The 20,926-nt window shown below is 40.2% G+C and overlaps 1 protein-coding gene across 17 annotated transcripts in view; it reads left to right on the top strand.

The window, feature by feature from the left end:
- PPHLN1 (periphilin 1) overlaps positions 1-20,926 on the top strand; it is a 72,340-nt gene that overhangs the window by 11,856 nt on the left and 39,558 nt on the right. For 10 of the 17 annotated variants that reach the window (XR_014784422.1, XR_014784421.1, XM_084810693.1 and 7 more), the window contains 3 exons: positions 4,277-4,450; positions 5,152-5,210; positions 17,283-17,533. Coding sequence is in view for 15 of the 17 variants with exons in the window: in XM_084810693.1 (XP_084666819.1) it covers positions 4,277-4,450; positions 5,152-5,210; positions 17,283-17,533 (484 nt within the window). In the remaining 2 variants the exon portion in view is untranslated. Of the gene's footprint in view, positions 1-4,276; positions 4,451-5,151; positions 5,211-17,282; positions 17,534-17,953; positions 18,036-20,926 lie in introns of all 17 variants that reach the window. The other 7 variants (XM_084810695.1, XM_084810694.1, XM_084810691.1 and 4 more) reach the window with 3 other exon arrangements.

Here is a 20,926-nt window from a genome sequence, read left to right as displayed (position 1 = left end):
TCTAATTTCTCGTCCCACTTCTTCTAGTCATTCAGAGCTTTTAATACTAATTTTAAAAGTTTTTTTTAAAAAATCACAGCACAAATATAAAATGCATACTGTACAACCAATATATTTTAGGATTCTAGTTTGAGGAATTTTGGACTACTTTTTTAGGAAAAAGAATTTAGATTTTATATCTTCCAAAAATATTACAGAACAACTATATGTTTGAGAAAGAATGAAAATATTTATTAAATAAGTCAGGAATAATATGCTTCAACCAGTTGACATCATCATCAAATAAGAATGGACAATTCTTGAATTTTAGAGAGAACTAGCAAGCTCTATTTAAACTGCCTTTTAAAAATTATTGAAACATAATGGAAGAAAAGCTCAGAATTCTCACTCCCCCACCATCCCACCCCATGAACCCAATTTTTTCCTGATTCATTGGGTGAGTTCGCACGTCACGCTAAGCCAGTCTGAGAATAAGCCATGGTGGGTGACTTGTTCGTTACTCCTGACAGACGATTGTCCATTTTGCGGCTTGCCATAGCTAGTTTCTCTCTCAGTCCCTCTGGCTGCTGCCGTCACATATCCCAGGAGCCTTTGCAGCAGAAATTCTCGTTCCCTACATCAGCACCATTTCTGCAATTGATCTACTGGGGTTGCCGGCTCATGAGGGACACCCCCTCCCCTGCATCAGGTCACCAAAGGGCTTTATATTTCTGAGCCCTTATGAACACAGGAAGTTGTTTGCAAGACCGGCTGTCCGCTATTGAGGCCAGCATAGCCATCATCTTCTCTTGTCAATATCCATGTCAATTTTATCCTCCATTTCGGTGCTTCCCAACTGAAACTCCTCCCTGCCTTCCTGCATCAGATCGCAAAAGGAAACACTTTTATCAGTATTAATGAACCCAGGAACACATTTGCAATTTTTCCCTCCCTGGGACCATGTTCAAGTGCCTGTCCACTATTTAGCCAACCACACACCCCTCTTGTCAATGTCCTTGTCAATTTCATCCTCCAGTGCTTCCCTTGCTAGCAAACACCTTCTTTTGTAAAGGCTGCTTCATGTTCTACTGAAGGAGTAACACCTGCCCCCAAGTCTCCTCTCCTGTAGCCGCCAGCTGGTTTCTCTCCTCAACCTCCTTCATGCTTGTCACTTCCCTCCACTGATCTCCATCGCTTGCTGTAAGATATGCATGAGGGTTATAGAGCAGAGAGCGGGATCGCTAAACATATGTAAATTTCAAGGCAGACCAGGGACTGAATGGGTAAACATACACAAATTTCAAGGCAAATCCACTAAAGCACAGTAACTACTCCGCTTTAGCACTGTAGTTACTGTGCTAAAGTGGAGTACTTTAGTGGATTTGTGCAAATCTCACTGGAAGTTAAAATAAAGTTAAATTTGCCCAAATCTCCCTAAAGGTGAAAAAAATGATGTTAAATATCTGCAGATCTTCCTGAATTGTGGGGGACAGGGGACGGATGGTATCACTATCTAGAGTGGCAACAAAGTGGAGGAGTAAACTGATTAGTGTCATTTCAAGATGTAATAGAGAGGGGATATAGTCAGCGAGATCACGAAGAGCGGTCAGCAGGGGTTTTCACCATTCTTGCCAGGTAGTTCTCTTTCCATTTTAAACAACCCATGCTGAAGAGACAGTGGCCAGGTTCGCACGATTGCAGGGGGAAACCACGTACTATGCATTACTTCCCCACGCGTGCCATTCGTGCGCCCAGCATTTGCTTAATTATCTGTGCTGTGTCATGGGTTACCATGTTGTCTGAACCCAGCGTGCAGTGCGGTGGGGGTGGCTTCTAATCCACCCCATAACCCCTACTACAAGCCATGGGTTGTGGGGTGAGTTAGAAGCTACCCTGCCACGTCACACACTGGGTTCAGACGACACAGCAACCTGCGATGCAGTGCAGGTAATTAAGCAAATGGCAGGCAGGGGCAGGGGAAACAACCCATACTGTGTAGTTTCCCCTGCTGATCATGCAAATCCAACTTCTGCCAGGTTTGGATGTCATGACAAGTCACTCTGAGAACAAGCCACCCTAAGCACCATACTACAAGCCATGGGTTCACAGGGTGGCCTGTTTGTGAAAAGCAACCCACAACAGAAGAGTTGCGCCAGGTTTGGACATCATGCTAAGACCTGGTTCTCAAAGTCACTGCAGCCCACCGTGATTTATTAGCGACGATCGGTTGTGGTGCACGCAGGGGCCACATTGACAATCTAAGCCCCCTCCACCACAGCTTCTCTTTACGAGTGAACCTGCAATGAGTGGGCTGTTGGGGTGGTTGCGAAGCCACCCAGAATCCATGGGCTGTTTTAGGATTGTGGGTAGCTTGTACGTAATGAGAAGCTATGTAATGAGAAGTGCCCCTGCCATGCCCCAAATATTCAAAATGGCCACCACCACAACGAGAAGCCTGACGAGGAAATTCACCCACAGTGGCTTTTCGCTACGTGCAAACCTAAGCAACCCTGCAATCCATGGTGACAACCCACTGTGGCTTAGCATGATGTGCGAACCAGGTTGGCTATTCTGAGATGCTTAAATATCTCATCCTTAGTATTTATGGGCAGACAATTAAAAATGTTGTTCCACAACAATTTACATGTAATTGTAAACGTTCATAGAATGGTAGAAGAAATTGGCTTGTGTAGCCATAACTATCCTTTATCCTTGGTGTCCCCTGACATTTTCTTTTTTTAGAGGCCTAGTTCACATATGACGGTGGCAAATTGTGTGTTAATTAATTTCATTAATTATCCAATTTGATTGTCTATCCAGTTAACTTTTAAGGGTCTCTCTATGATGATCTCAATGTGGCATGGAGTTAAGCTAATTTTCAACTCATCGGCCTGGTTTGCACATGACAGCAACCCATGGGTTGTGTGCTGCGATTAGTTGTTAGATTAATTTTCGGTTGTTTAACACACAAACAACCCAAAGGCCTAGTTCACATGATCACTGCAGCTAAAACAAAGTTTGTTTAGGCTGAGGCGAATGCTGGGCACCATTTGCCTAATTACCCACCTGGGTACAGCTTGTTGTGTTGTCTGAACCTGGTTGTTTCCCCCTCAATCAACCATGGCTTGTTTGAGGGGGAAACACCCATCAGGTAATCCATCAACAGGCCATGGGTTACTGCAGGGTTGTTTCCCCCTCAGTCAAGCCAAGCTGCCTGGATTCAGCTGACATGGCAAGCTGCATCTGGGTCAGTAATTAGGCAAATGGTGCCTGGCATGTGCTGCAGCTTGAACAAGCCACCATACCTTGTTTAAGCTGTAGTGATCATGCAAACCAGGTCAGAGTCTCCAGATTCACTCATCACAAAGCAGCCTACAATCAGGCCAATCAGAAGTTGGATGTTCAAATGGGAAGTCTCATGTGCAGCACATGACCCAGCAAATCATAGGTTAATTAATTAACCTATGATTTGCCACCATTATGTGTGAACAGGCCCAGAATATGTTTGTTCTGCCTGGTGGGGGTGGGGGTCTTGGGGAGGTGATTTGGCTGTCTTTGTTTCTCTGAGCATCACCAGTTTGCCTTTTCTGAAATGGGTATTTTATTGTGCTTGTGGGGGCAAATATGTGATTTGGCATTTGGGGCTCAGATCCCACCTCTGCCTTGTACTCAGTTTCTTAGCCATGTTTCTTGTCTTTGAGCCTCATCAATTTGCCTTTTTGAAATGGTGTTGGAGCAGAAAACTGTGGGTTCAAAAGCATGGTTTTATGTTTTAGAACTGAGACACCACTTCTGCCTTGTACCTTAGATTCTTGGGCAGTTGTTTTTGTTTTAGCCTTACCAGTTTGTCTTCTGGGAAATTGGTACACTGTGATTAGCCACATCAACCACGACAGCCATTTTGTGACAATGCCCATGACACACACTCAAAATTCCAAATGTGCCCACCATCTCAAAAAGGTTAGGGGGCCCTGCTTTATCCAGTTCAGTTGTTCATATAGTTCTCTTTTAAGGGCCTCTACATGATGACTTTAATGCGTCACGGAATTAAGCTAATTTTCAACTCATTCACATCTGACAACAACCCAGGGGATGTTGGGACCTCCTGCCCACTTGCTGCTTTGCATCTGGTTTACAAAATAACCCAGGCACTCCCTGTTCCTGAGTTGTTCAGTGTGATTTCCTGTAATTTTTGACTGGTTGTATTACAAGGGAATGCCTGTTAGTCTTTCAGGCCTTAATTATTTTATAATATATTTCTTTTAAATTGGATATTGCATATAATTTAAAATTTTAGGATGACTACCATCGAGTAGTCAGCTTCGCTCCCAAAAAACCACCACTTCCAGAGAGACCCGGGGAAGGAGGCTACAGTAGATATGAATATAGTCATGCTCATGTTGGCTATAGAGACTATGGAGAAGGTCGTGGTTTTGCCCATGAAAGAAGAAGTGAACCACCACACAGAATTGTAAGTTTAATTTTTTTGCCTAATGTGTGCATTGCTGGAAGCAACGTGCTCCAAATGGGCTTGTGTATTTCTGTCTTTACACTCTTAAAGTAAAATTCTGATATTTGTATTGTGCACCATAACTTGCCATGTAATCATAGTAGTTAAGCAACCATGATCCGAACCTAACACAAAGAGTAACCTTTAATGGTGCATAAATAGTCTTCAAACTTGAATAACTTCTTTTGTGCTCATCTCTGCCATGGATTTTTACAGTTCCAGTGTACTATATTTGGTGGCTGCCTATTACCGGTGCAGTAATATTGTCTCATAGACTGATGAGACTTCATAGCAGTTATCAGTCTGTGTGCCTGATAATATATGCTCATCTCGTAGTGCAGAAATTTGGCAAATCAGGCTCTAATTTTTGGATTTAAAATTTGATCAGTGCATTTTTCCATTCCTTGTCCCTCTTTAAAATGTTTGTTTTGATTTTCTGATATTTAGTAACTTGAGTGTATTTGCAAGACACAGTATTGGGTTATATGCTTGGGGCAGAGGGAATGCCACAATACTAGATATATTGTCAGGGAAATTGAAAAACATATTATGCTGTTAACTGTGTTTAAGGTACAGTAAAAAAGAAATAGTCTTTTATTCTTCAAATTTGGATTTTACATTATAACAAATTTTAATCTTCAGATGTTCCTTCTATTTTATAGGATGATCCAGGATATAGATGGTCAAGGGAAGACCATCCTACTCGTCAGCCTGATTATAGGTATTGTTTGATTTTTAAACTTAATTGTATACACTTCTGAAATCTCTAGAACCAGTTGTTTGCATATATTAAAAGCAGTGTGTGCATTGGAAGTTGAATGTTAACTTCACAAAAAAAAGGTCTTCTTAAAACTTTGCTTTAAAGGTTGGTAATGTCCATGCACTTCAGTATTAACACTCTCTAGCGTTCCAGCTATAGTTGAAGGTTTGACTTACAAACTCCCAAAAGATATTTGTCTCTAAATACCGTGAATTCTCCTTGTGTGGACTTGCTTGGAATCTAGATATGAGAGGAGTAAATGGTCTGAATTGTTTCATAATTAACTTGGCATTTAGATTGATGTGTCTAATATTGATCTTCTGTCTGAGACTTGATGCTTATCTGTGTGTGATATTGACAGGTCCTCTGTGGTAGTTCTTTGTGATCTTACGTTGAGAACTTCCAACATAATACTTTGTTGTAGCCTTTTGTTGGAGTTTAGTAGTATTTGCACAAGGTATAGTCTTAATTTTAATCATGTATGTAGAAGTTCCGAGGTTCAGTCTTTGGCATCTCCAAGGTAGGGCTGGGAAGGAGCCATGTCTGAGAGCTGCTGCCAGATGGTGTAGACACTACTAAGCTAATCATCTGACATGGTGTAAAACAGTTTCCATGTTCCTTCCTAACAGGGGAGGATAATATATTTCACTTAAGTAACTTTATACTAAAAGATACCGGTAAGTGTAATTAGCCAAACTAGAGATGGGAAGTAGAGTGAACTTCATTTTGTTTTAACAGAATTTTTGATGATGATGTTGGGAAATACAGCATGTATCTAAAGTATTTTATTTTAGAAGCATTCATTTGTTTTTGGTCTGTAAACATTAGCCTGAGCTGGCTGTTTGACATAGAAGCACAATTGTGTTCTATCCCAGTTGTAAACATCTGCACCAATTTATGTATTTATTATTTATTGCCTACAATGCAATACTATGTGGCTAGGTTGGTGTGATTGTCTGTGAGGCCCATCGTAAATCCTTAGCTGCTAGTACAGCAAGGCTTAGTATTGTTGAAAATTTTCTTGAAATTTTTTTGAAGGTTCAAAGATTTTGCTGAGTAATACCTTAATGACAATTTTAAAATGAATTGCTACTACAAGGCCTTAGCAACATTTATCTATTTACATGTATTCTGCTACATTTATTCTACAAAAGTAATTGATGTGAATGCTAATCTGTAAATGCTTGAAATCTTTGCCTTTCTTAAAACCTGAAATCATTGAAAGCTACAGCAAAGAAATTCACCAGATGTTAGGCAGCTTGTTTTTGAAGGGCAATAGTGGCCTCCAGTGGTCAAACAGAATTAATCTTACATTTCAGCTTACCTTGATTATAGGATCAAGTTAAAGGTGTTTGTCTTTAAGATACAAGAGTTATTCTGTATCAAAGTAATTGGTAGTGGACAGCAGAGTAGTGAAATCAAGAGTTCCGAATGAACGTTGTAATGAGTCAGTGAATAAGACCCATATTTTAACAACTAGTTTTATTGAATTTTATTAGTTTCATTGAATGTTACTTTCTGTGAAGTTCTGTTGTTTTCTTTTCTGGAAAGGTGGCTGATAAGTTATAGAATAAGCCATACACGCAGAGATGGTAATGCCTGCATTTGGCTTAAAAAAGTAAAACTAAAGTAATGCTTCAGTAAAGTTGTACGATGTCGAAAATACCTGTGTGAATTAGCATGTTGGTTAACATCTTAATCTCAGTGAATTCAATAGCATTTCATGATTCTGCCAGTGTCTGTTAACCAGGGGCAGAATCCAGTGGGGGGTTTATGCCTTGCTGATTCCCTTCCACAAATGGTGAGTCCACCAACTCTATTGCGCTATTGGGATCCACTGTTACGCAAAAGAGATTTACCGCTTCCTAGGAGAAGCCCTGAAACGTACAGAAATGCTAGTTTATGGAAGGAGGCGGATCGTTTCAGGTTGCCCTGGATGCACTAAATTGCAGTTGCTCAAGTGATGGGAGCTGCTTGCAATATGGAATTGGCAGGGGTTTAAGAGAATCGGGGGTGTAAGCCCTCTATTGGATTCTGCCCTAGGGCTAACACCAGATTAAGGAAAATCCAGTTCATAGTATGAGATCTGCAACACAATCTTATGCAAGTATACTCAGAAGTAAGTTCCACTCTACTCATTGGGGCTTATTTGCAGGAACGTGTGCATAGGATTGCAGCTATAGAGGCAGGTCTGACTCTTTAGCAAGCATTGACCTTGGCTCTTGCTATTTTTTCTGTGCTGGATGAGATGTGCCTATTTCAAGCCAGTATGGTGTAGTGGTTAGAGTGTTGGACTGGGAGCCGAGAGATCTAGGTTCTGGTCCCCACTCAGCCATGGAAGCTGGGTGACTTTGGGCTAGTCACAGACTCTCAGACCAACCTACTGCACAGGGTTGTTGTTGAGAGGATAAAATGGAGAGGAGGAGGATTATGTACATCACCTTGAGTTCCATGGAGGACAAATGCAGGATATAAATGTAAAAATAAATTATAAATAAATAAAATAAAAGTCCTGGGTGCAGGAAAACTAAAGCTTAGCCATTCTTGTGTTAAGATCTTTTATCTGTGCAAAAAACATGATTACTAAAATGTCTGAGCACAGGGAGACTGGATGTTGACTGTAGCCTTTAATTTATCGCTATGATTTTTTGACATGCAGCTATGCTGAGGCATTGGATCTAGGGCTCCCATGCCAGCAAAACATTTTATTTACAGTCCTTATGTAATCATGGTTTTAAGAGAAGACATCTCTTGAGAAGCCACTGTATAGTAGTGAGTGCCTGGAGTTAATTGCCTTACTGTAGTACGCTAGTACTCCTGCAGAAATAATAGCAGGAAGTCTTGCAAGACAAGCTTCTGTGATTACAGCTTGATTACATCGGAAATCCTTCTTAGTGACCTTGTGGGAAAATGACTAGACAGGCAGATTCCTTTTGACCCTCTGTTCAACCCCAGATGATTGGTGTTTGACTGATTATTCAAAATAATATAAACATACATGAAACCAGTGATTTGTAGTAGAAGGGTTACTTTTCTCATGAAAACTCTGTAATGTTGTTATCTGATGGGAAAAAAAAATCCCATTTTAGACATAGGCATCTGTGGTAGCTTTTTAAAGATGCCTGTCCAGAGTTAAGGTGAATTTGCAGTTTCAATGGAATTGTGAAAAATAATTTCTTTTTCTTTTAAAACAGCCTTGTATTTAACAGCTCACCTGGTTGCCATAAGCAACTAGGAATTCCATGCAGAGGAAGTATGGATCTCTTCCCCTGCCTCCATGAGCATCAAGGAAACAAAAGAGGAGGGATGAGTCTGATAGAAGGCAATTTTAAAAACTAGCCTGCTAAGAGGCTGGTAGCTTGCATTTCCGTACTGGTTGCAGCAGAGAGCTTCCTTTCCCCCAAGGCCAACATGAGAATACAGTCCAGTTGTTTCTCAGGAGGCTAGTAAAAACATTTGCAGACTTGTAATTTTTGTGGGTTTATTTACAAGGCTGCTTTAGAGATAGTGGGATCAGTCCAAATATAATATTTCCCATTGTTTAAACCATGGTTTGAAGTATCAGGAAAGTGCCATGGGCTCACACTCACTCTTCCCCTTTCCCTTGTACGTTCAGATTCACTTAGTTACTTCATTTGTTCAGATTATAATCTTTTGCAATTCTGGTTGTGTTCCCTAGCTCTTTTAACTATGTAATGAGTTAAACCTTCATAAATAGACAAATGTAAAGTATAGATATGGAAAGTAGAGTTGGCTAAATAATTTAACAATGTGGTCAAAATTTTTAGCAATATTGAATTCTGTACTTTTATAAGAAGTTGGGACACCCTGTAATCCAAAAAGAGGCCTGTAATAAAACCAAACAGTCCTATAGTTTAACGTTTGTCATTCTTTTAAGACCGTCACCATCAGAGGTGTGTTTTGTGGTGACGCAATAGAGGGCCTTTATGGTGGCTGCTCCCATGCTGTGGAACTCCCTCCCAAGGGAGGCTTGATTTGCTCTTTCTTGGTTGTCCTGCCAGCAAGTAAAGACCGCTTTATTCAAGAAGGCCTTTGGCCTGTAAGTGGGTCTGTTGGTTTGGATGCTGTTTTTATTCTGCAATTGTTATGTTTTTGTTCTATTTTAATCTGTTTTATTAATCTATTAATCTTAATCTATTTTAAATTATTTTTGTAAACTGCCTTGAGTGCTATTTTTTGGTAGAAAGGCAGCCGATTTATTTGGTATAAATCAAATAAATAAATATTTTATTAAAAGTCCTCAAATTGAGAAAAATCTAGTGTATGATTACCAGTTTCTTGTATTTATTGCTTTACATACAATAATGTACAGGCAACATATTTAACATTTGCTGTTGAGATCATTATGGTTAAGTTTCAGCAGGTAGTATGTTTTTTTCAGATATGAGATTGTGCGTGTATATGTTTGAACTGCTTATCAAGCTTTTAAAATAAGTTTCACAGCATAATGAACTGGAAGGGAAGCTAAAGTAGAAAGGATGTTGGGGTCTGTGAGGTTGGGGCAGAGAAATATTGTGGATGGGGTGCAGGGGATTCTGCTAAAAATTGCAAAAGGTTAACAACGCTCCTGCCTGTAGATGAGAAACTGATGTTGGAAAGTACTGGCACAGTTTTTACTTCCTTTTGTTGGCTTTAGGTGACAATATGTCTTCTTGACAGAATAACATTTAAAGTGAAGTTGTAACTCTGGCGCTATACTGTAGAGAGGAGCAATGGAATAGCAAATGATCTGTCAGCATTTCCATTAGAGTCTTCAGCATCACAGCACGAAGCTCACCTGTAAACACTCCATTTGAATAGGAACTTGGCAAAAAACAGTATACAGCACTGAACCCCCCCCACCAGTCTTTTATCACCTCGAAGAAAGCTTTCATATAAGATCGTTTCTTTATAATTTATTTCCCACAAGAAGTATGACCCCTAATAATATTGAAAACTATGCTCCTTAAATGATTGCAAAGTTCTGCACTGGCAGAAAGTTGCAGCTTGGAATAGGATGTTTGAAGGAGATGAATTCCACAAGATTAGTTATTTTGGTTTGTAGCAGCCAGAAGACAAAATACGATATCTCAGACTTTCTTCTACTCGGAAATACCTTTAAAAGGAGCTTGATGTTTATTGAGAGCAAGGACCCATAAGTTTTGGCTAAACTTATTAGCTAAGCCAAAATTTCTCCTTGCTGATCTTGTGCTCTGTGGCGTCAGTGACAATGCCCTTTCCATTTCCAAGTCTGGAGTTGGAAACGTTATCAGGGACTTGCTGGTTAGGCGAGTGCATGGCTGAGGTTGCAGCTGTCAAGAAAGCTATCACCACTGCAGTGTGCCCACCCTCACAAACAATGACTGTTCCAGTAATTCCATTGCTAGTTAAAAGTGCCCCTTTCCATCTACTGTAGGATGCAGGGATATCCAAACAGTGATCTGTTCAGGTGTGACATTGGTCTAAGAAACCATGGTTTATCAGACTGAGAGCGAGCCTTCTGCCTTTGTGTTCCTCCCTTTCCCTTCCCTCTTTTGTGCCTAGCTTCATGCTAATATCCTAGTTTGTTAAGCCATATACTGGGTTCATACAACGCAGTAATCCACACTCAAGGGTTGAGTATGGGTTGTCGTTGAATTGTGGGTTTTTGTTGAAACATGGGTTATCGTATTGTCTGAACTCAGCCATACTAACAACCTTGGGTGGGTTACAAACAACCCACAGTTCACAGCCCAACAATAAACCATGGGTTCTCTTCATGGGTTGTTTGTGGTTAATAAGCCATTGTTGATTAGCATAGCTGGGTTCAGACAACACGATAACCCATGTTTCAGCAACAACCCACAGTTCAACAACAACCCACACACAGGCCATACTCAACCCTTAAGTGTGGGCTAACATATTGTGTGAACCAGTCATTGTTTCCTGTGTCATCTGAACCGGGAAAGTGTGGTGTAAGTGCTTCTCAGCCCTTATTTTCATATCTTGGTTTCATATCTTGGTTTGTGTGAAGTGCTAAACCATACTTTCCCAGCATTTGAATGGAAGCAACTTCATGGTTCTTTGGATCCCAGCTGAAGTGTCTAGAGTCAACAATACATATATACCAACTTTGGATAAAGAACTCTTGGGTTTGGGTAACCCGATCAGATTCAGTTCACCTGATGTATTTGTGCTGCCTTGTCTTAAGGCATCTTCCTCAGTACTATCAATAGTTCCTCAACCGTAAGCAATGAAAACCAAATGACAGGACAATCTAGCCTTTATTTGCAACATGTCATGAGTTCAAATGAGGGTCAGTCATTCCAGATGCACTTTATTTATACCTACAATAGTACAGTATAGTATGGTCTTAGCACAGAGAAATCTGGATGGAGCTGATTAGGATCTTTGGGGGAAGGGTTGCTAATAAATGCCATTATGTGATTTACTACCACGCAGATTAGCCTGGTTTCTCATCAGATGAGTAGCTTAACAGGTCTTGGATAAGTTTTTACTGTCTGAAATCTTTTGAGAAAAGGAACTCTTTTGTGTGTCTGTGCACATGTATATGCAAAAGAAGAAAGGTTTTAGTGTTCAGGAAACCTACACCTGTGTTGGCATCTTTTGCATATTGTCGCAGTGTCTGAATTTATTGTTAGGGTCTATTCCATGTCTTTAAGGATGTAAAGGTTTACTTTAGTGGCAATAGAGTAAAAGGTTGTAACCATTTACTTTGTTCCTTTTTGCATTTTCTGTACTATCTGTTTTGGTTTAGAGACTCTTAAAACTGTCATGGCATAGGCAAAAACTTGCTTATCTGTAGAAGGGTTTGGGGTAGAATTTAGCTAGTTATGTTGGAAAAGTAGTGCTCTTGCGTGGTGGCAGGGGGGATTAACATTAAAACAAAAGATTTATTCAAGCAGGGATTGAGCTGGCACACAAAGTTGAAGGGGCAACTGCTTTCTTGGACCAAGGACACTTACTTGGAATAGGATTCCTGGATTCATGCCAGCTTGATTTCTACCCAGGGTATGCTATCTAGATCTTGTTTTCTGCTCTTGTTGATGCTGTGTTTCTAGAGATGCACCAAGGAGTAACTACTTTGGTTAGTAGAGTGTTGTCTAGGTCTGGTATTGAGAGCTGTTTTGAGTGTTCCAAAGAAGAATTTGTTGCTAAGATGGATGGACTACATGTTGTCCTTTAAATATTTTCTGTATTTACAGAAGAGAAAACATAATGGCTTGGATTTTGAGTTATTGCTTCATTCATAGAAGGGATCCTTCTGCTCATTGACCGAAAACTTAGGAGGAAAAAACCAGTTCGAAAAAACAGTTGTGCGCTTTAATAAGATTCCACACATACCTCCCCAAAGTTAATATATTTTATTTATAATTGAATGCATAGTCTCAAAATGTATGAGACAGCAGGGAAAAGATTTTTCTTTTCACAAAAGAGTCTCCATTCACAACTTAAATTTAAGAGGGAAGTACTATGAAATAATGATGCAATAGCATCTCACATCCTGGAAAATTCCAAAAATCTATAATTTGGACATGGGTGTTATTGTTATAGGTTGAGGTCCTGTGTAACAGCTTATAAATTTTGGAGGCTTATTACAGTGGTGATCCAAGAAGTATTAAATACCCATTTGCCACTGGATTCACAAGCATGCATTCTAAATTTTGTAAAAATTGTGGTTCCAGGAAGATCTCAGGTGTTTGAACTTTATTTGTTGCTTGCAATACTTGAACTTTATTTGTTTGAACTTGTTGCTTTCATTAGTCTTTGGAAGGTTAGTCAATGATTCTGAGAAGGCAAATGCAAACCAAGACAGTGCCAGACTTTTTCAATTGACCATGACATGTGGGTGCAAAACTACAGGGCCTAGCAAATACTTGGGATAGCTTTACCAGATGTGATGGCTGTCAGCTTCATATCGTCTAGCTGAGCAATCATGTAGAAATCTGGAGTGTCAGAAGTATGCTAATAAAAACCCAGAGTTAAGTTTCTTTTAATTCTTTCTTGGTACTCTCTGCTCCTAGTGTCTGCCTATAGTTGATAATGCAAGCTTCTGGTTTCTAGCATTTCATTTTCAAAAAATATTTTACTTTGTTCATTTCAGACATTCCAGGTTTTAAGAATGTCTGCACTAAGGCTACATTTCAGTATGATCTAATAAATTAGGCTTTAGCATCTTTAAGTAGTCCCTCATATCAAGAAAATAACCCATAAATGCAGGCAATATTTTATATTGCATTTGATAAGGTATCATTTTCCATTTGGTCCAATGGAAAGCCATGTTTTTTCATGCTAAGTATGCTTATGGAAAAATAGTCCTATAGAAGTTGTTATAGTATCCAACAGGGGCTGTGTGTGCGCAGCCCGCCCACTGGGCCCGGGTCTGTGTGCAGCCAGCCCCACCAGTCCAGGTCCAGAAACCAGAGTTTTCGTTCATGTCGGGGCTTGCCCTTGGAAGTGCTATATTGCAGCTGCGTGCAGACCTGAGCAGGTGAGGCTGGGCATGTATGGACTGGTGCCAGGCTGGCTGGCTGCACATACACAGCCCCTATTGGATACACACTTCACACTGTTGGGAGTGTGAAGGGGGAAAAAGCATGTGAATTAGGGACAGAAGACGCTGTATGTCAGCAGTTAACAGAGGAGAAAAAAAGTGCTGAGCACTGAAAGGTGCCAGCTGGAAGTCAGGGTGGCTAAAGGAAGCAGGACCAAACAAGAAGAAATTAGGGAATTTTGTGCAAGTAATGGTTGGTGAAGGCATGGAATTGAAGAAAGGAGCCAAAAGTCAAGGTGGGGGCTAGGGACAATCCTATATACAGCTAGGGTTGCTGCCGCTCCACCCCTCTCTGTAAATGGCATGCTTCTCCCTTTACTGCATCCTGCTGCTGGGGACAACTAGCTGCTATTTCTGCCTGTCATATAACTTTTAAAGGTATATAGGCCCTGTCAGATAGAAAGTAGCAACCCAAAGAAGTTCTAGGAATGCAAGGGAGAGATGTGTACAGAGAAAGGGTGTTTTGGAAGCTGGAGGACTGTGAGCCAAAGAGCCAAGGGGACATAGAGTTGTCAGATCCCACTCTAAAACAGTTCCTACAAGGGCAAACTGTCAAGTGTAGCTCCTCCCATCACTGTAGTAGTATGATGTGTATAGGGACACGAGAGGTTGGGACTGTTAGCAATGGCACCAGACTTCACCTTTCTTCTCTATCTCTGTGTGTGGTGGTAGCTCAACCCTCGTGGTCTGGATTTGAAAAACCAAAGAAGGCAATGGAAGATATGAGATGAATTTGAACTAACAAATCAAATCTGTGGTGGAAGGAGGCTAAGCAGAAGTTGCACATAGCTGGGCTTAGGTTAGTCCAGCTGGGCTTCCTTGGTGGCACATGAGAAATTAGCAGTGTGGGCAGTGTCATCAGGCTTTGTCTCCCTACCTGTCTTGGCAGTAGCAGTGCCCTCCTGACAGCTACTAGTACCACCACTGCTGATGGAGACTGGTAGGATGAGGAATCTTCGTCCAGCCAAGGACTTACCTTCCTGTTTCTGGTCTACATTGACAGTCTATAATGGTGGCCATAGCCCTCAAATTGGTAAATCACTTGCCAATCATATTTTCTGTATTTCAGCACATCTGAGTACTGCACCTTTTTTCTTCTTTTGTGTTGCACATTCTTCTAGGGTTTGATGTCAGGTTTAATATCCTATTGTGTAGATTAGTTTGATTCATGTGGTTTGTGTAGAAAAATCTAGTGTAGAGGGAAAGTCTTAACCTTCTGTGGTATTAACAGCCATTCAGCCCCTTCTGCTTGTGGGCCCTCTAAATAGTTAATTGGAGAAACTTTTCATACTGAAATATGATATATTAAGGGCCATTTTACATGTTACGCAATGGCAAATGTATGTTTGTTACCACCTGTATACGTGGCAGGAACACACTGCCATTAATCTCCCCTGCCCAAGATGCATGTGGCTGGAAATGTTTTTGGCACACATTTATGTATTGCTGTTTGATGGGGTAAGAGGAGTTGGTGTCGAAGAACATCTGGAGGGTCATAGGTTCCCACCACAGTATATGTTTTGTATGTACCATAAAAATTAATCTGTAAAACAGCCCTAAGAGTTGAAAACTTTGGGAAATGTATTTTTAGCTGGAGCTGGTGAAAAGGAGAAAAAGCATGTGGGAGGTAATACAAAAACAGAGGAAGCTATACTGATACATTAGAAAAATGCCAATTTCCACTGTTGGGAAATAGCTTTGTTAGGATCAACTCAGATGTCACAAAATAATAACTTCAGCTTTTGAGTTCTTTAGAATGCTTCATAAGGCTAGATGTTAAACAAAATGGTGGGGGTGGGGGATGCTGGTTTGATGTTGAAGCCATAAAGTCTGCATTTAGTCACAGTCTTAAGATGGAGATAGGAAGAGACTGCAAACTAATCTTTTTCCCCTCTTTTTTTTGTAGAACATGGTGTAGGCATTCACCCAGTGAAGTGGTTTACAAGCCAGAAATATGTGTTTCTAAGCGTATAAATGTGTTCGTTTTAAATTTAGGATACATGAATGCTAGGATACATTCTAGAAAGACAAGGTTGTATGTTGGTAAACTGGTACAAATATTTTTGAACCTGTGGTGCTTGTTCAAAGCTGTTCAATTGTGTACACTGTTAGCTACATTCCTTCAGAAATGTAATGCAAATAAGGTCCTCTACTCAGTGTACACTAGAGGGCTCTTTTTCTCCATTTACCTTTAATTCAGCTGCTGTATCTGTGTGTGGCTCTCTGCAGGTCATGCTCTTAAAGCATATACTTACAAAAAGCAGTAGAATAACCTGTGTTTCAGTTTACTTAAAATATTTTCCCTTTATTGCATGGCAATATAATGGTCGTAAAAGCCGGGTGAGCATGTGAAAGCTCTTCAATTCCCGTTTATGTAATTCCCGGCTGGTATGGACATTCCTAATCTAGATCTAGTTGGTGTCAGTTTCCACACTTGTTAACTTTATGAGAGTCTTCATGGTTTTGAACTTTGCTCATGATTGTTGTATGACTTTTTCCTCTACTTTCGTATAACATGCAGGTGCAGCTTTAATTTTGGCCATTAGATCTTCTGTTTGTTAGAGTTTTGCTTTAATTGTTTTTAAATTGATTGTCATTTTAAAACATAACATAATATAAAACAAATGAGAGCTTGTCAAGTTCCTTCCCAAAGAACTGTGTTTCTAGAAGAGAAAAATCAGAATGCCCTGTGACTAGCTAACAAAGCCACACCAAGCTATGTCAAATAATGTTCTGCTTTAGCATATTGCCATTTAGCCATATGGTCAGATAAAGAAACACAAAATATGAAAATATCCATGAGTATGAAGTTCATTATTTATTATGAAAAAACTTCCTCCTTTAAAATCAAATAAAATTCTAGAGCCTTACCTCTGAGTAGGCATGCCTAGAATTGAACTGTGCTTTGTATGTTTTGCTGGAAAATGTCCACATTGGTACAAATTACATCTGGTTGTGCCTACTGTGTCCTTAGACCTGCCCACTCCTGGAATACAGCCCCAAGACCCTTCCCAAATTAAAATTCAGGCCCTGGGCTAAAAGATGTTTGTCATTCCTGTTCTTAGGCCCTTGTAGATGTAACTGTGGAGCAAAACCTTTCCAAAGCCCTGAGATGTGATTTACTAAGTGGACAGTTTTATGTCTGAGGCTGTCCATTCAGCATTTTATCTTATCTCCTGTGCTGAATCCCTCCACTTTGTGCACTTCATTTGAATAAACCTCTTAGCCCACTAAATATTAGATATTGCAGGTAGAGCTGATTAGGAGATTTTAGAAATATTTCAATTTGAGCAAGTTTACATTGATTCAGTTGCTTTCTTGTTCAGTGATACTGATAAACTTTGCTTTTCTGTAGAGAAGAAAGTTCAGTGGAAAAATATTATTTGCTTTGGATACCTAATTGTGTACTTCCCAATTTTTGACATCTATTAAAGCTGATTTATTTATTTATTTATTTATTATTACTGTGATCTTTAAAGGGACATCAGAGATGGCATGCGACGAAAACCTGTATATCCTCACTATGCAAGAGATCGATCCCCACATAAGCGAGATTCACCTTACTTCAGGGAATCACCAGTCGGCAGGAGGGATTCTCCACACAGCAGATCTGGCTCCAGTGTCAGCAGCAGAAGTTATTCCCCTGACAGAAGCAAAGCCTATGCCTTTCACCAATCTCAGCATAGCAGAAGTATGTCATCTTTACATAAAAGAAATATTTCTCAACAAGGTAATGCAGGATTAATGATGAAAATCAATACTAGTGAGCCAACGTTGACTTCCTTGGTATACGATAGGGGTGCAGAACCACAGGCCAAATATGGTCCTCTAGACTTCCCAGAGGGCTATGCCACTTCCCCTGGCCCCACTCCCTTTCCTCAATCACCAATAGTGTGGTGGTTTCCTGGCTTTTGTACAGTCCCCCCACCCACTACACACACACACACACACACACACACACACACTCTCTCTCTCTCTCTCTCTCTCTCTCTCAAAGGTTGAAGTAAGGCATAGTTACTGGCAGTAGGAGCTTTAAGCTAAAATATTCTGGTGTATTTAGTACTTTGGCCCTGCACCTGTTGACTTTGGCCCTGTCTACCACTGGAATGTGGCCCCCAAGAGCTTCTCCAAATTGGAATTTCCTCCTCAGGCTGAAGAAGATTCAACACCAGTGGTATACAAGGGCCACAATACTATATTCTTGAGGGAATTCAGCTGCACACTCCATGTTTGTAAGTATTTTCTCATATGCAAGAGAATTTCCTTAAAGCCCTTTAAGATATCACTGCAATTCTAAGACCTGGTCAATGTGATGATAAATCCAATTTAAAAAAAAAATAACCAAAATGAAGCTACATTAAATGAGAATCTCCTTTGATATCTGTTGATACAATTTTTTTCTTAAACATGTAAACCATAATATTTCAAGTGTATTTCTGTGGTCAGTATCTAAATCTGTTTTATGATTTAGGGTTGGTCTTATAAGCTGAAAGCATTTTATTTACTACTTCCCCTCATTTCAGTGTAGCACCAGCTATGAAATAAGTGTTCTACTTTTCCCCACATCCCTTCCTTCAGAGAAGTTCAGTGCATTTCCTTTTGAACCTCTGAGCCTGTGAATAGATTTGTTTTACTGCTCTTTCCCTTACATATCCTTTCTGAATATGTAGTATTCTTTCAATATTAATTTTCCCATCATGAGGTACCCTTCGAATTACTATTATGTCAATTAAGGAAAGAGAAATCCAGTGTTCCATCCTGTCCTCGGTTCTTCTACATGAGAAGATATAAATACGAGAGGCTTGCTGGCTCAGACCACCAAAGTTACACCTTTGTTTTTGACAGTATTCAGCCACTTGCTTCTGGAAACTTCACAAATAGCCCCTGATGGTGATAGCCCCCGTTTGACCCCATACTCTGATAGAATTGGAGGCATAGCCTCCTGAACACAGAAATTCCATTTCTAGCTGTCATGCTTGATATCTGTTTATAGACCCATCCATCATAAATCCAATCCTTTTAAAAGGTATTTCTGCTAGTGGCTACCACAGTGTTGTGTAGCAACAAATTTCATACGTTCATATGGAAAAATATTTTGTTTTGTGGATCCTGAAACCCCAGTCAGTTCAGATTAATTGTGTAACTCCAGAGTTCTAGTGAATACTTGTTTCTTCCTTCTCTTATACTCTTACAGACCTCTCTCATCTTTTTCTAAACTAAAAAACAAAACAAACAGCCCTGCTATCAAGTCTGTGTTTGTATGGGAGATATTCCTGCACTCATGTGCTTTTCTGTACTGCGTTGAGCTTCACTAGCCTTTTGTGAGATTGGACTTATATAAACAGTACTCCAGCTACGGGCCTAGATTTTATTTGTGTGCATCATGATATTTACTGCCTTCTTTTCAGTTTCTTTCCTGATAATGCCATAGTTCACTTAATGAGCTTTCCCCTGTGTTTCCAGGATCTATCTTGGGTGACTACAGTCAATTTAGACCAAATTGCACTGACATCTGATGTTGCTGTTTATATTTGCTGTTTCACACTTCAGTGAACCCAGTTGGCATAGAAAGAGATTGAATTGGAATTCAACCTGTTCTGGAAGGGGTTACACTCCCCTGAGAGATTGGGTTCGTAGCTTGGGAATGCTCCTTGATCTGTGCAGTCCCTGGATTTTCTAGTGGTGATGGTGCATTTGCACAATTACATGTAGTGGGGGGCAGGGTGGGCTGCAGGGAGAGTCTGCAAACATTGTCTCCTTCCCAGTTACATTGATGGAAATCTTTGCTGGATCAAAGAGCCTTCCGTCAGCAAGGGAACACCACTGGATACAACCCAAGGTAGCTGAAGGGAAAAGTATGTTCTTATTTTATTTTATTATTTATTATGAATATTTCTATACTGCTATTTTTGCCAAAAGGCCACTAAGATGGTCACACCCAATCTAAAATAAAAGACTCAAACCATGAAAGCAAACATTAATAAAACCATTCAAAACGCTTGTGCGCAAACCTTTCTTGAATTGGTCTAATTTGGCAACAGTTATTCATGCCTTGATCACATCACGTCTAGGCTATTGCAATGTGTTCCATGTAGAATACAGTGAAGAGTGTCTGTAGCTTCAGTTGGCACAAAATGTGGCAGCTAGGCTGTATGCTAGTGCACAGTATCGAGATCATATTATACCAATATTGGAAGAACTGCAATGGTTGCCAGTTGTTTCCCTGGCTCAATTCAAGGTGCTGGTTACATCCTTTGAAGCCCTAAACTGTTATGGTCTAGCTATCTAAGGGACTGGCTTTCTTTTTATAAACCTCTGGTTATTAAGATCTTCAGGAGAAGCCCTTCCGAGGACACTACCTGCAGAGATCCGTTTGGCACACGGGAAAGGGCTTTCTCCTATATCATTCCCAATTGTGGAATGCATTCCCTCCAGAATTACAAGAGGCCCCCCACTTCCTTGGCTTTCAGAAATGTTAAGACATACCTCTTTACCCTATTCTTAATTTTTTGTGTGCGCACAAGTGTTTTGAATGGTTTTATTAATGTTTGCTTTCATGGTTTGAGTCTTTTATTTTAGATTGGGTGTGACCATCTTAGTGGCCTTTTGGCAAAAATAGCAGTATAGAAATATTCATAATAAATAATAAAATAAAATAAGAACATACTTTTCCCTTCAGCTACCTTGGGTTGTATCCAGTGGTGTTCCCTTGCTGACGGAAGGCTCTTTGATCCAGCAAAGATTTCCATCAATGTAACTGGGAAGGAGACAATGTTTGCAGACTCTCCCTGCAGCCCACCCTGCCCCCCAAATCTGCTTCAGAAGGTTGGAGAACCCTTTAGAACAGTGTGGTGGGGGCAGGGTGTTGCAAGGAGAGAGGGGATTGGCAGAAGTCACCACCCTTTTCTGCTGATGAAGCCTCTGCTGGATCAAAGAGCCTTCTGTCAGTGGAGTTGACACCATTGGATATAGCCCCTTATTTTTATTTCAGTATTAACCTTACTGTTTAACTACATCCCCCAGTGCTTTCTCTCTTTCTTGATCTTATCTCTTCAAGAATATATTATTTGGAGCTTTCAATATTTGGAGTATTGATACAAAATAAATGAAAATTGAGAGATGA

Source organism: Heloderma suspectum, chromosome 7 (genome assembly GCF_057233095.1).
Source record: "Heloderma suspectum isolate Gila_16-S chromosome 7, 16-S_ref, whole genome shotgun sequence".
Classification (NCBI taxonomy): domain Eukaryota; kingdom Metazoa; phylum Chordata; class Lepidosauria; order Squamata; family Helodermatidae; genus Heloderma; species Heloderma suspectum.
Note: the sequence above shows the minus strand (reverse complement) of the source record. Positions and strands in the feature narration are given on the sequence as shown.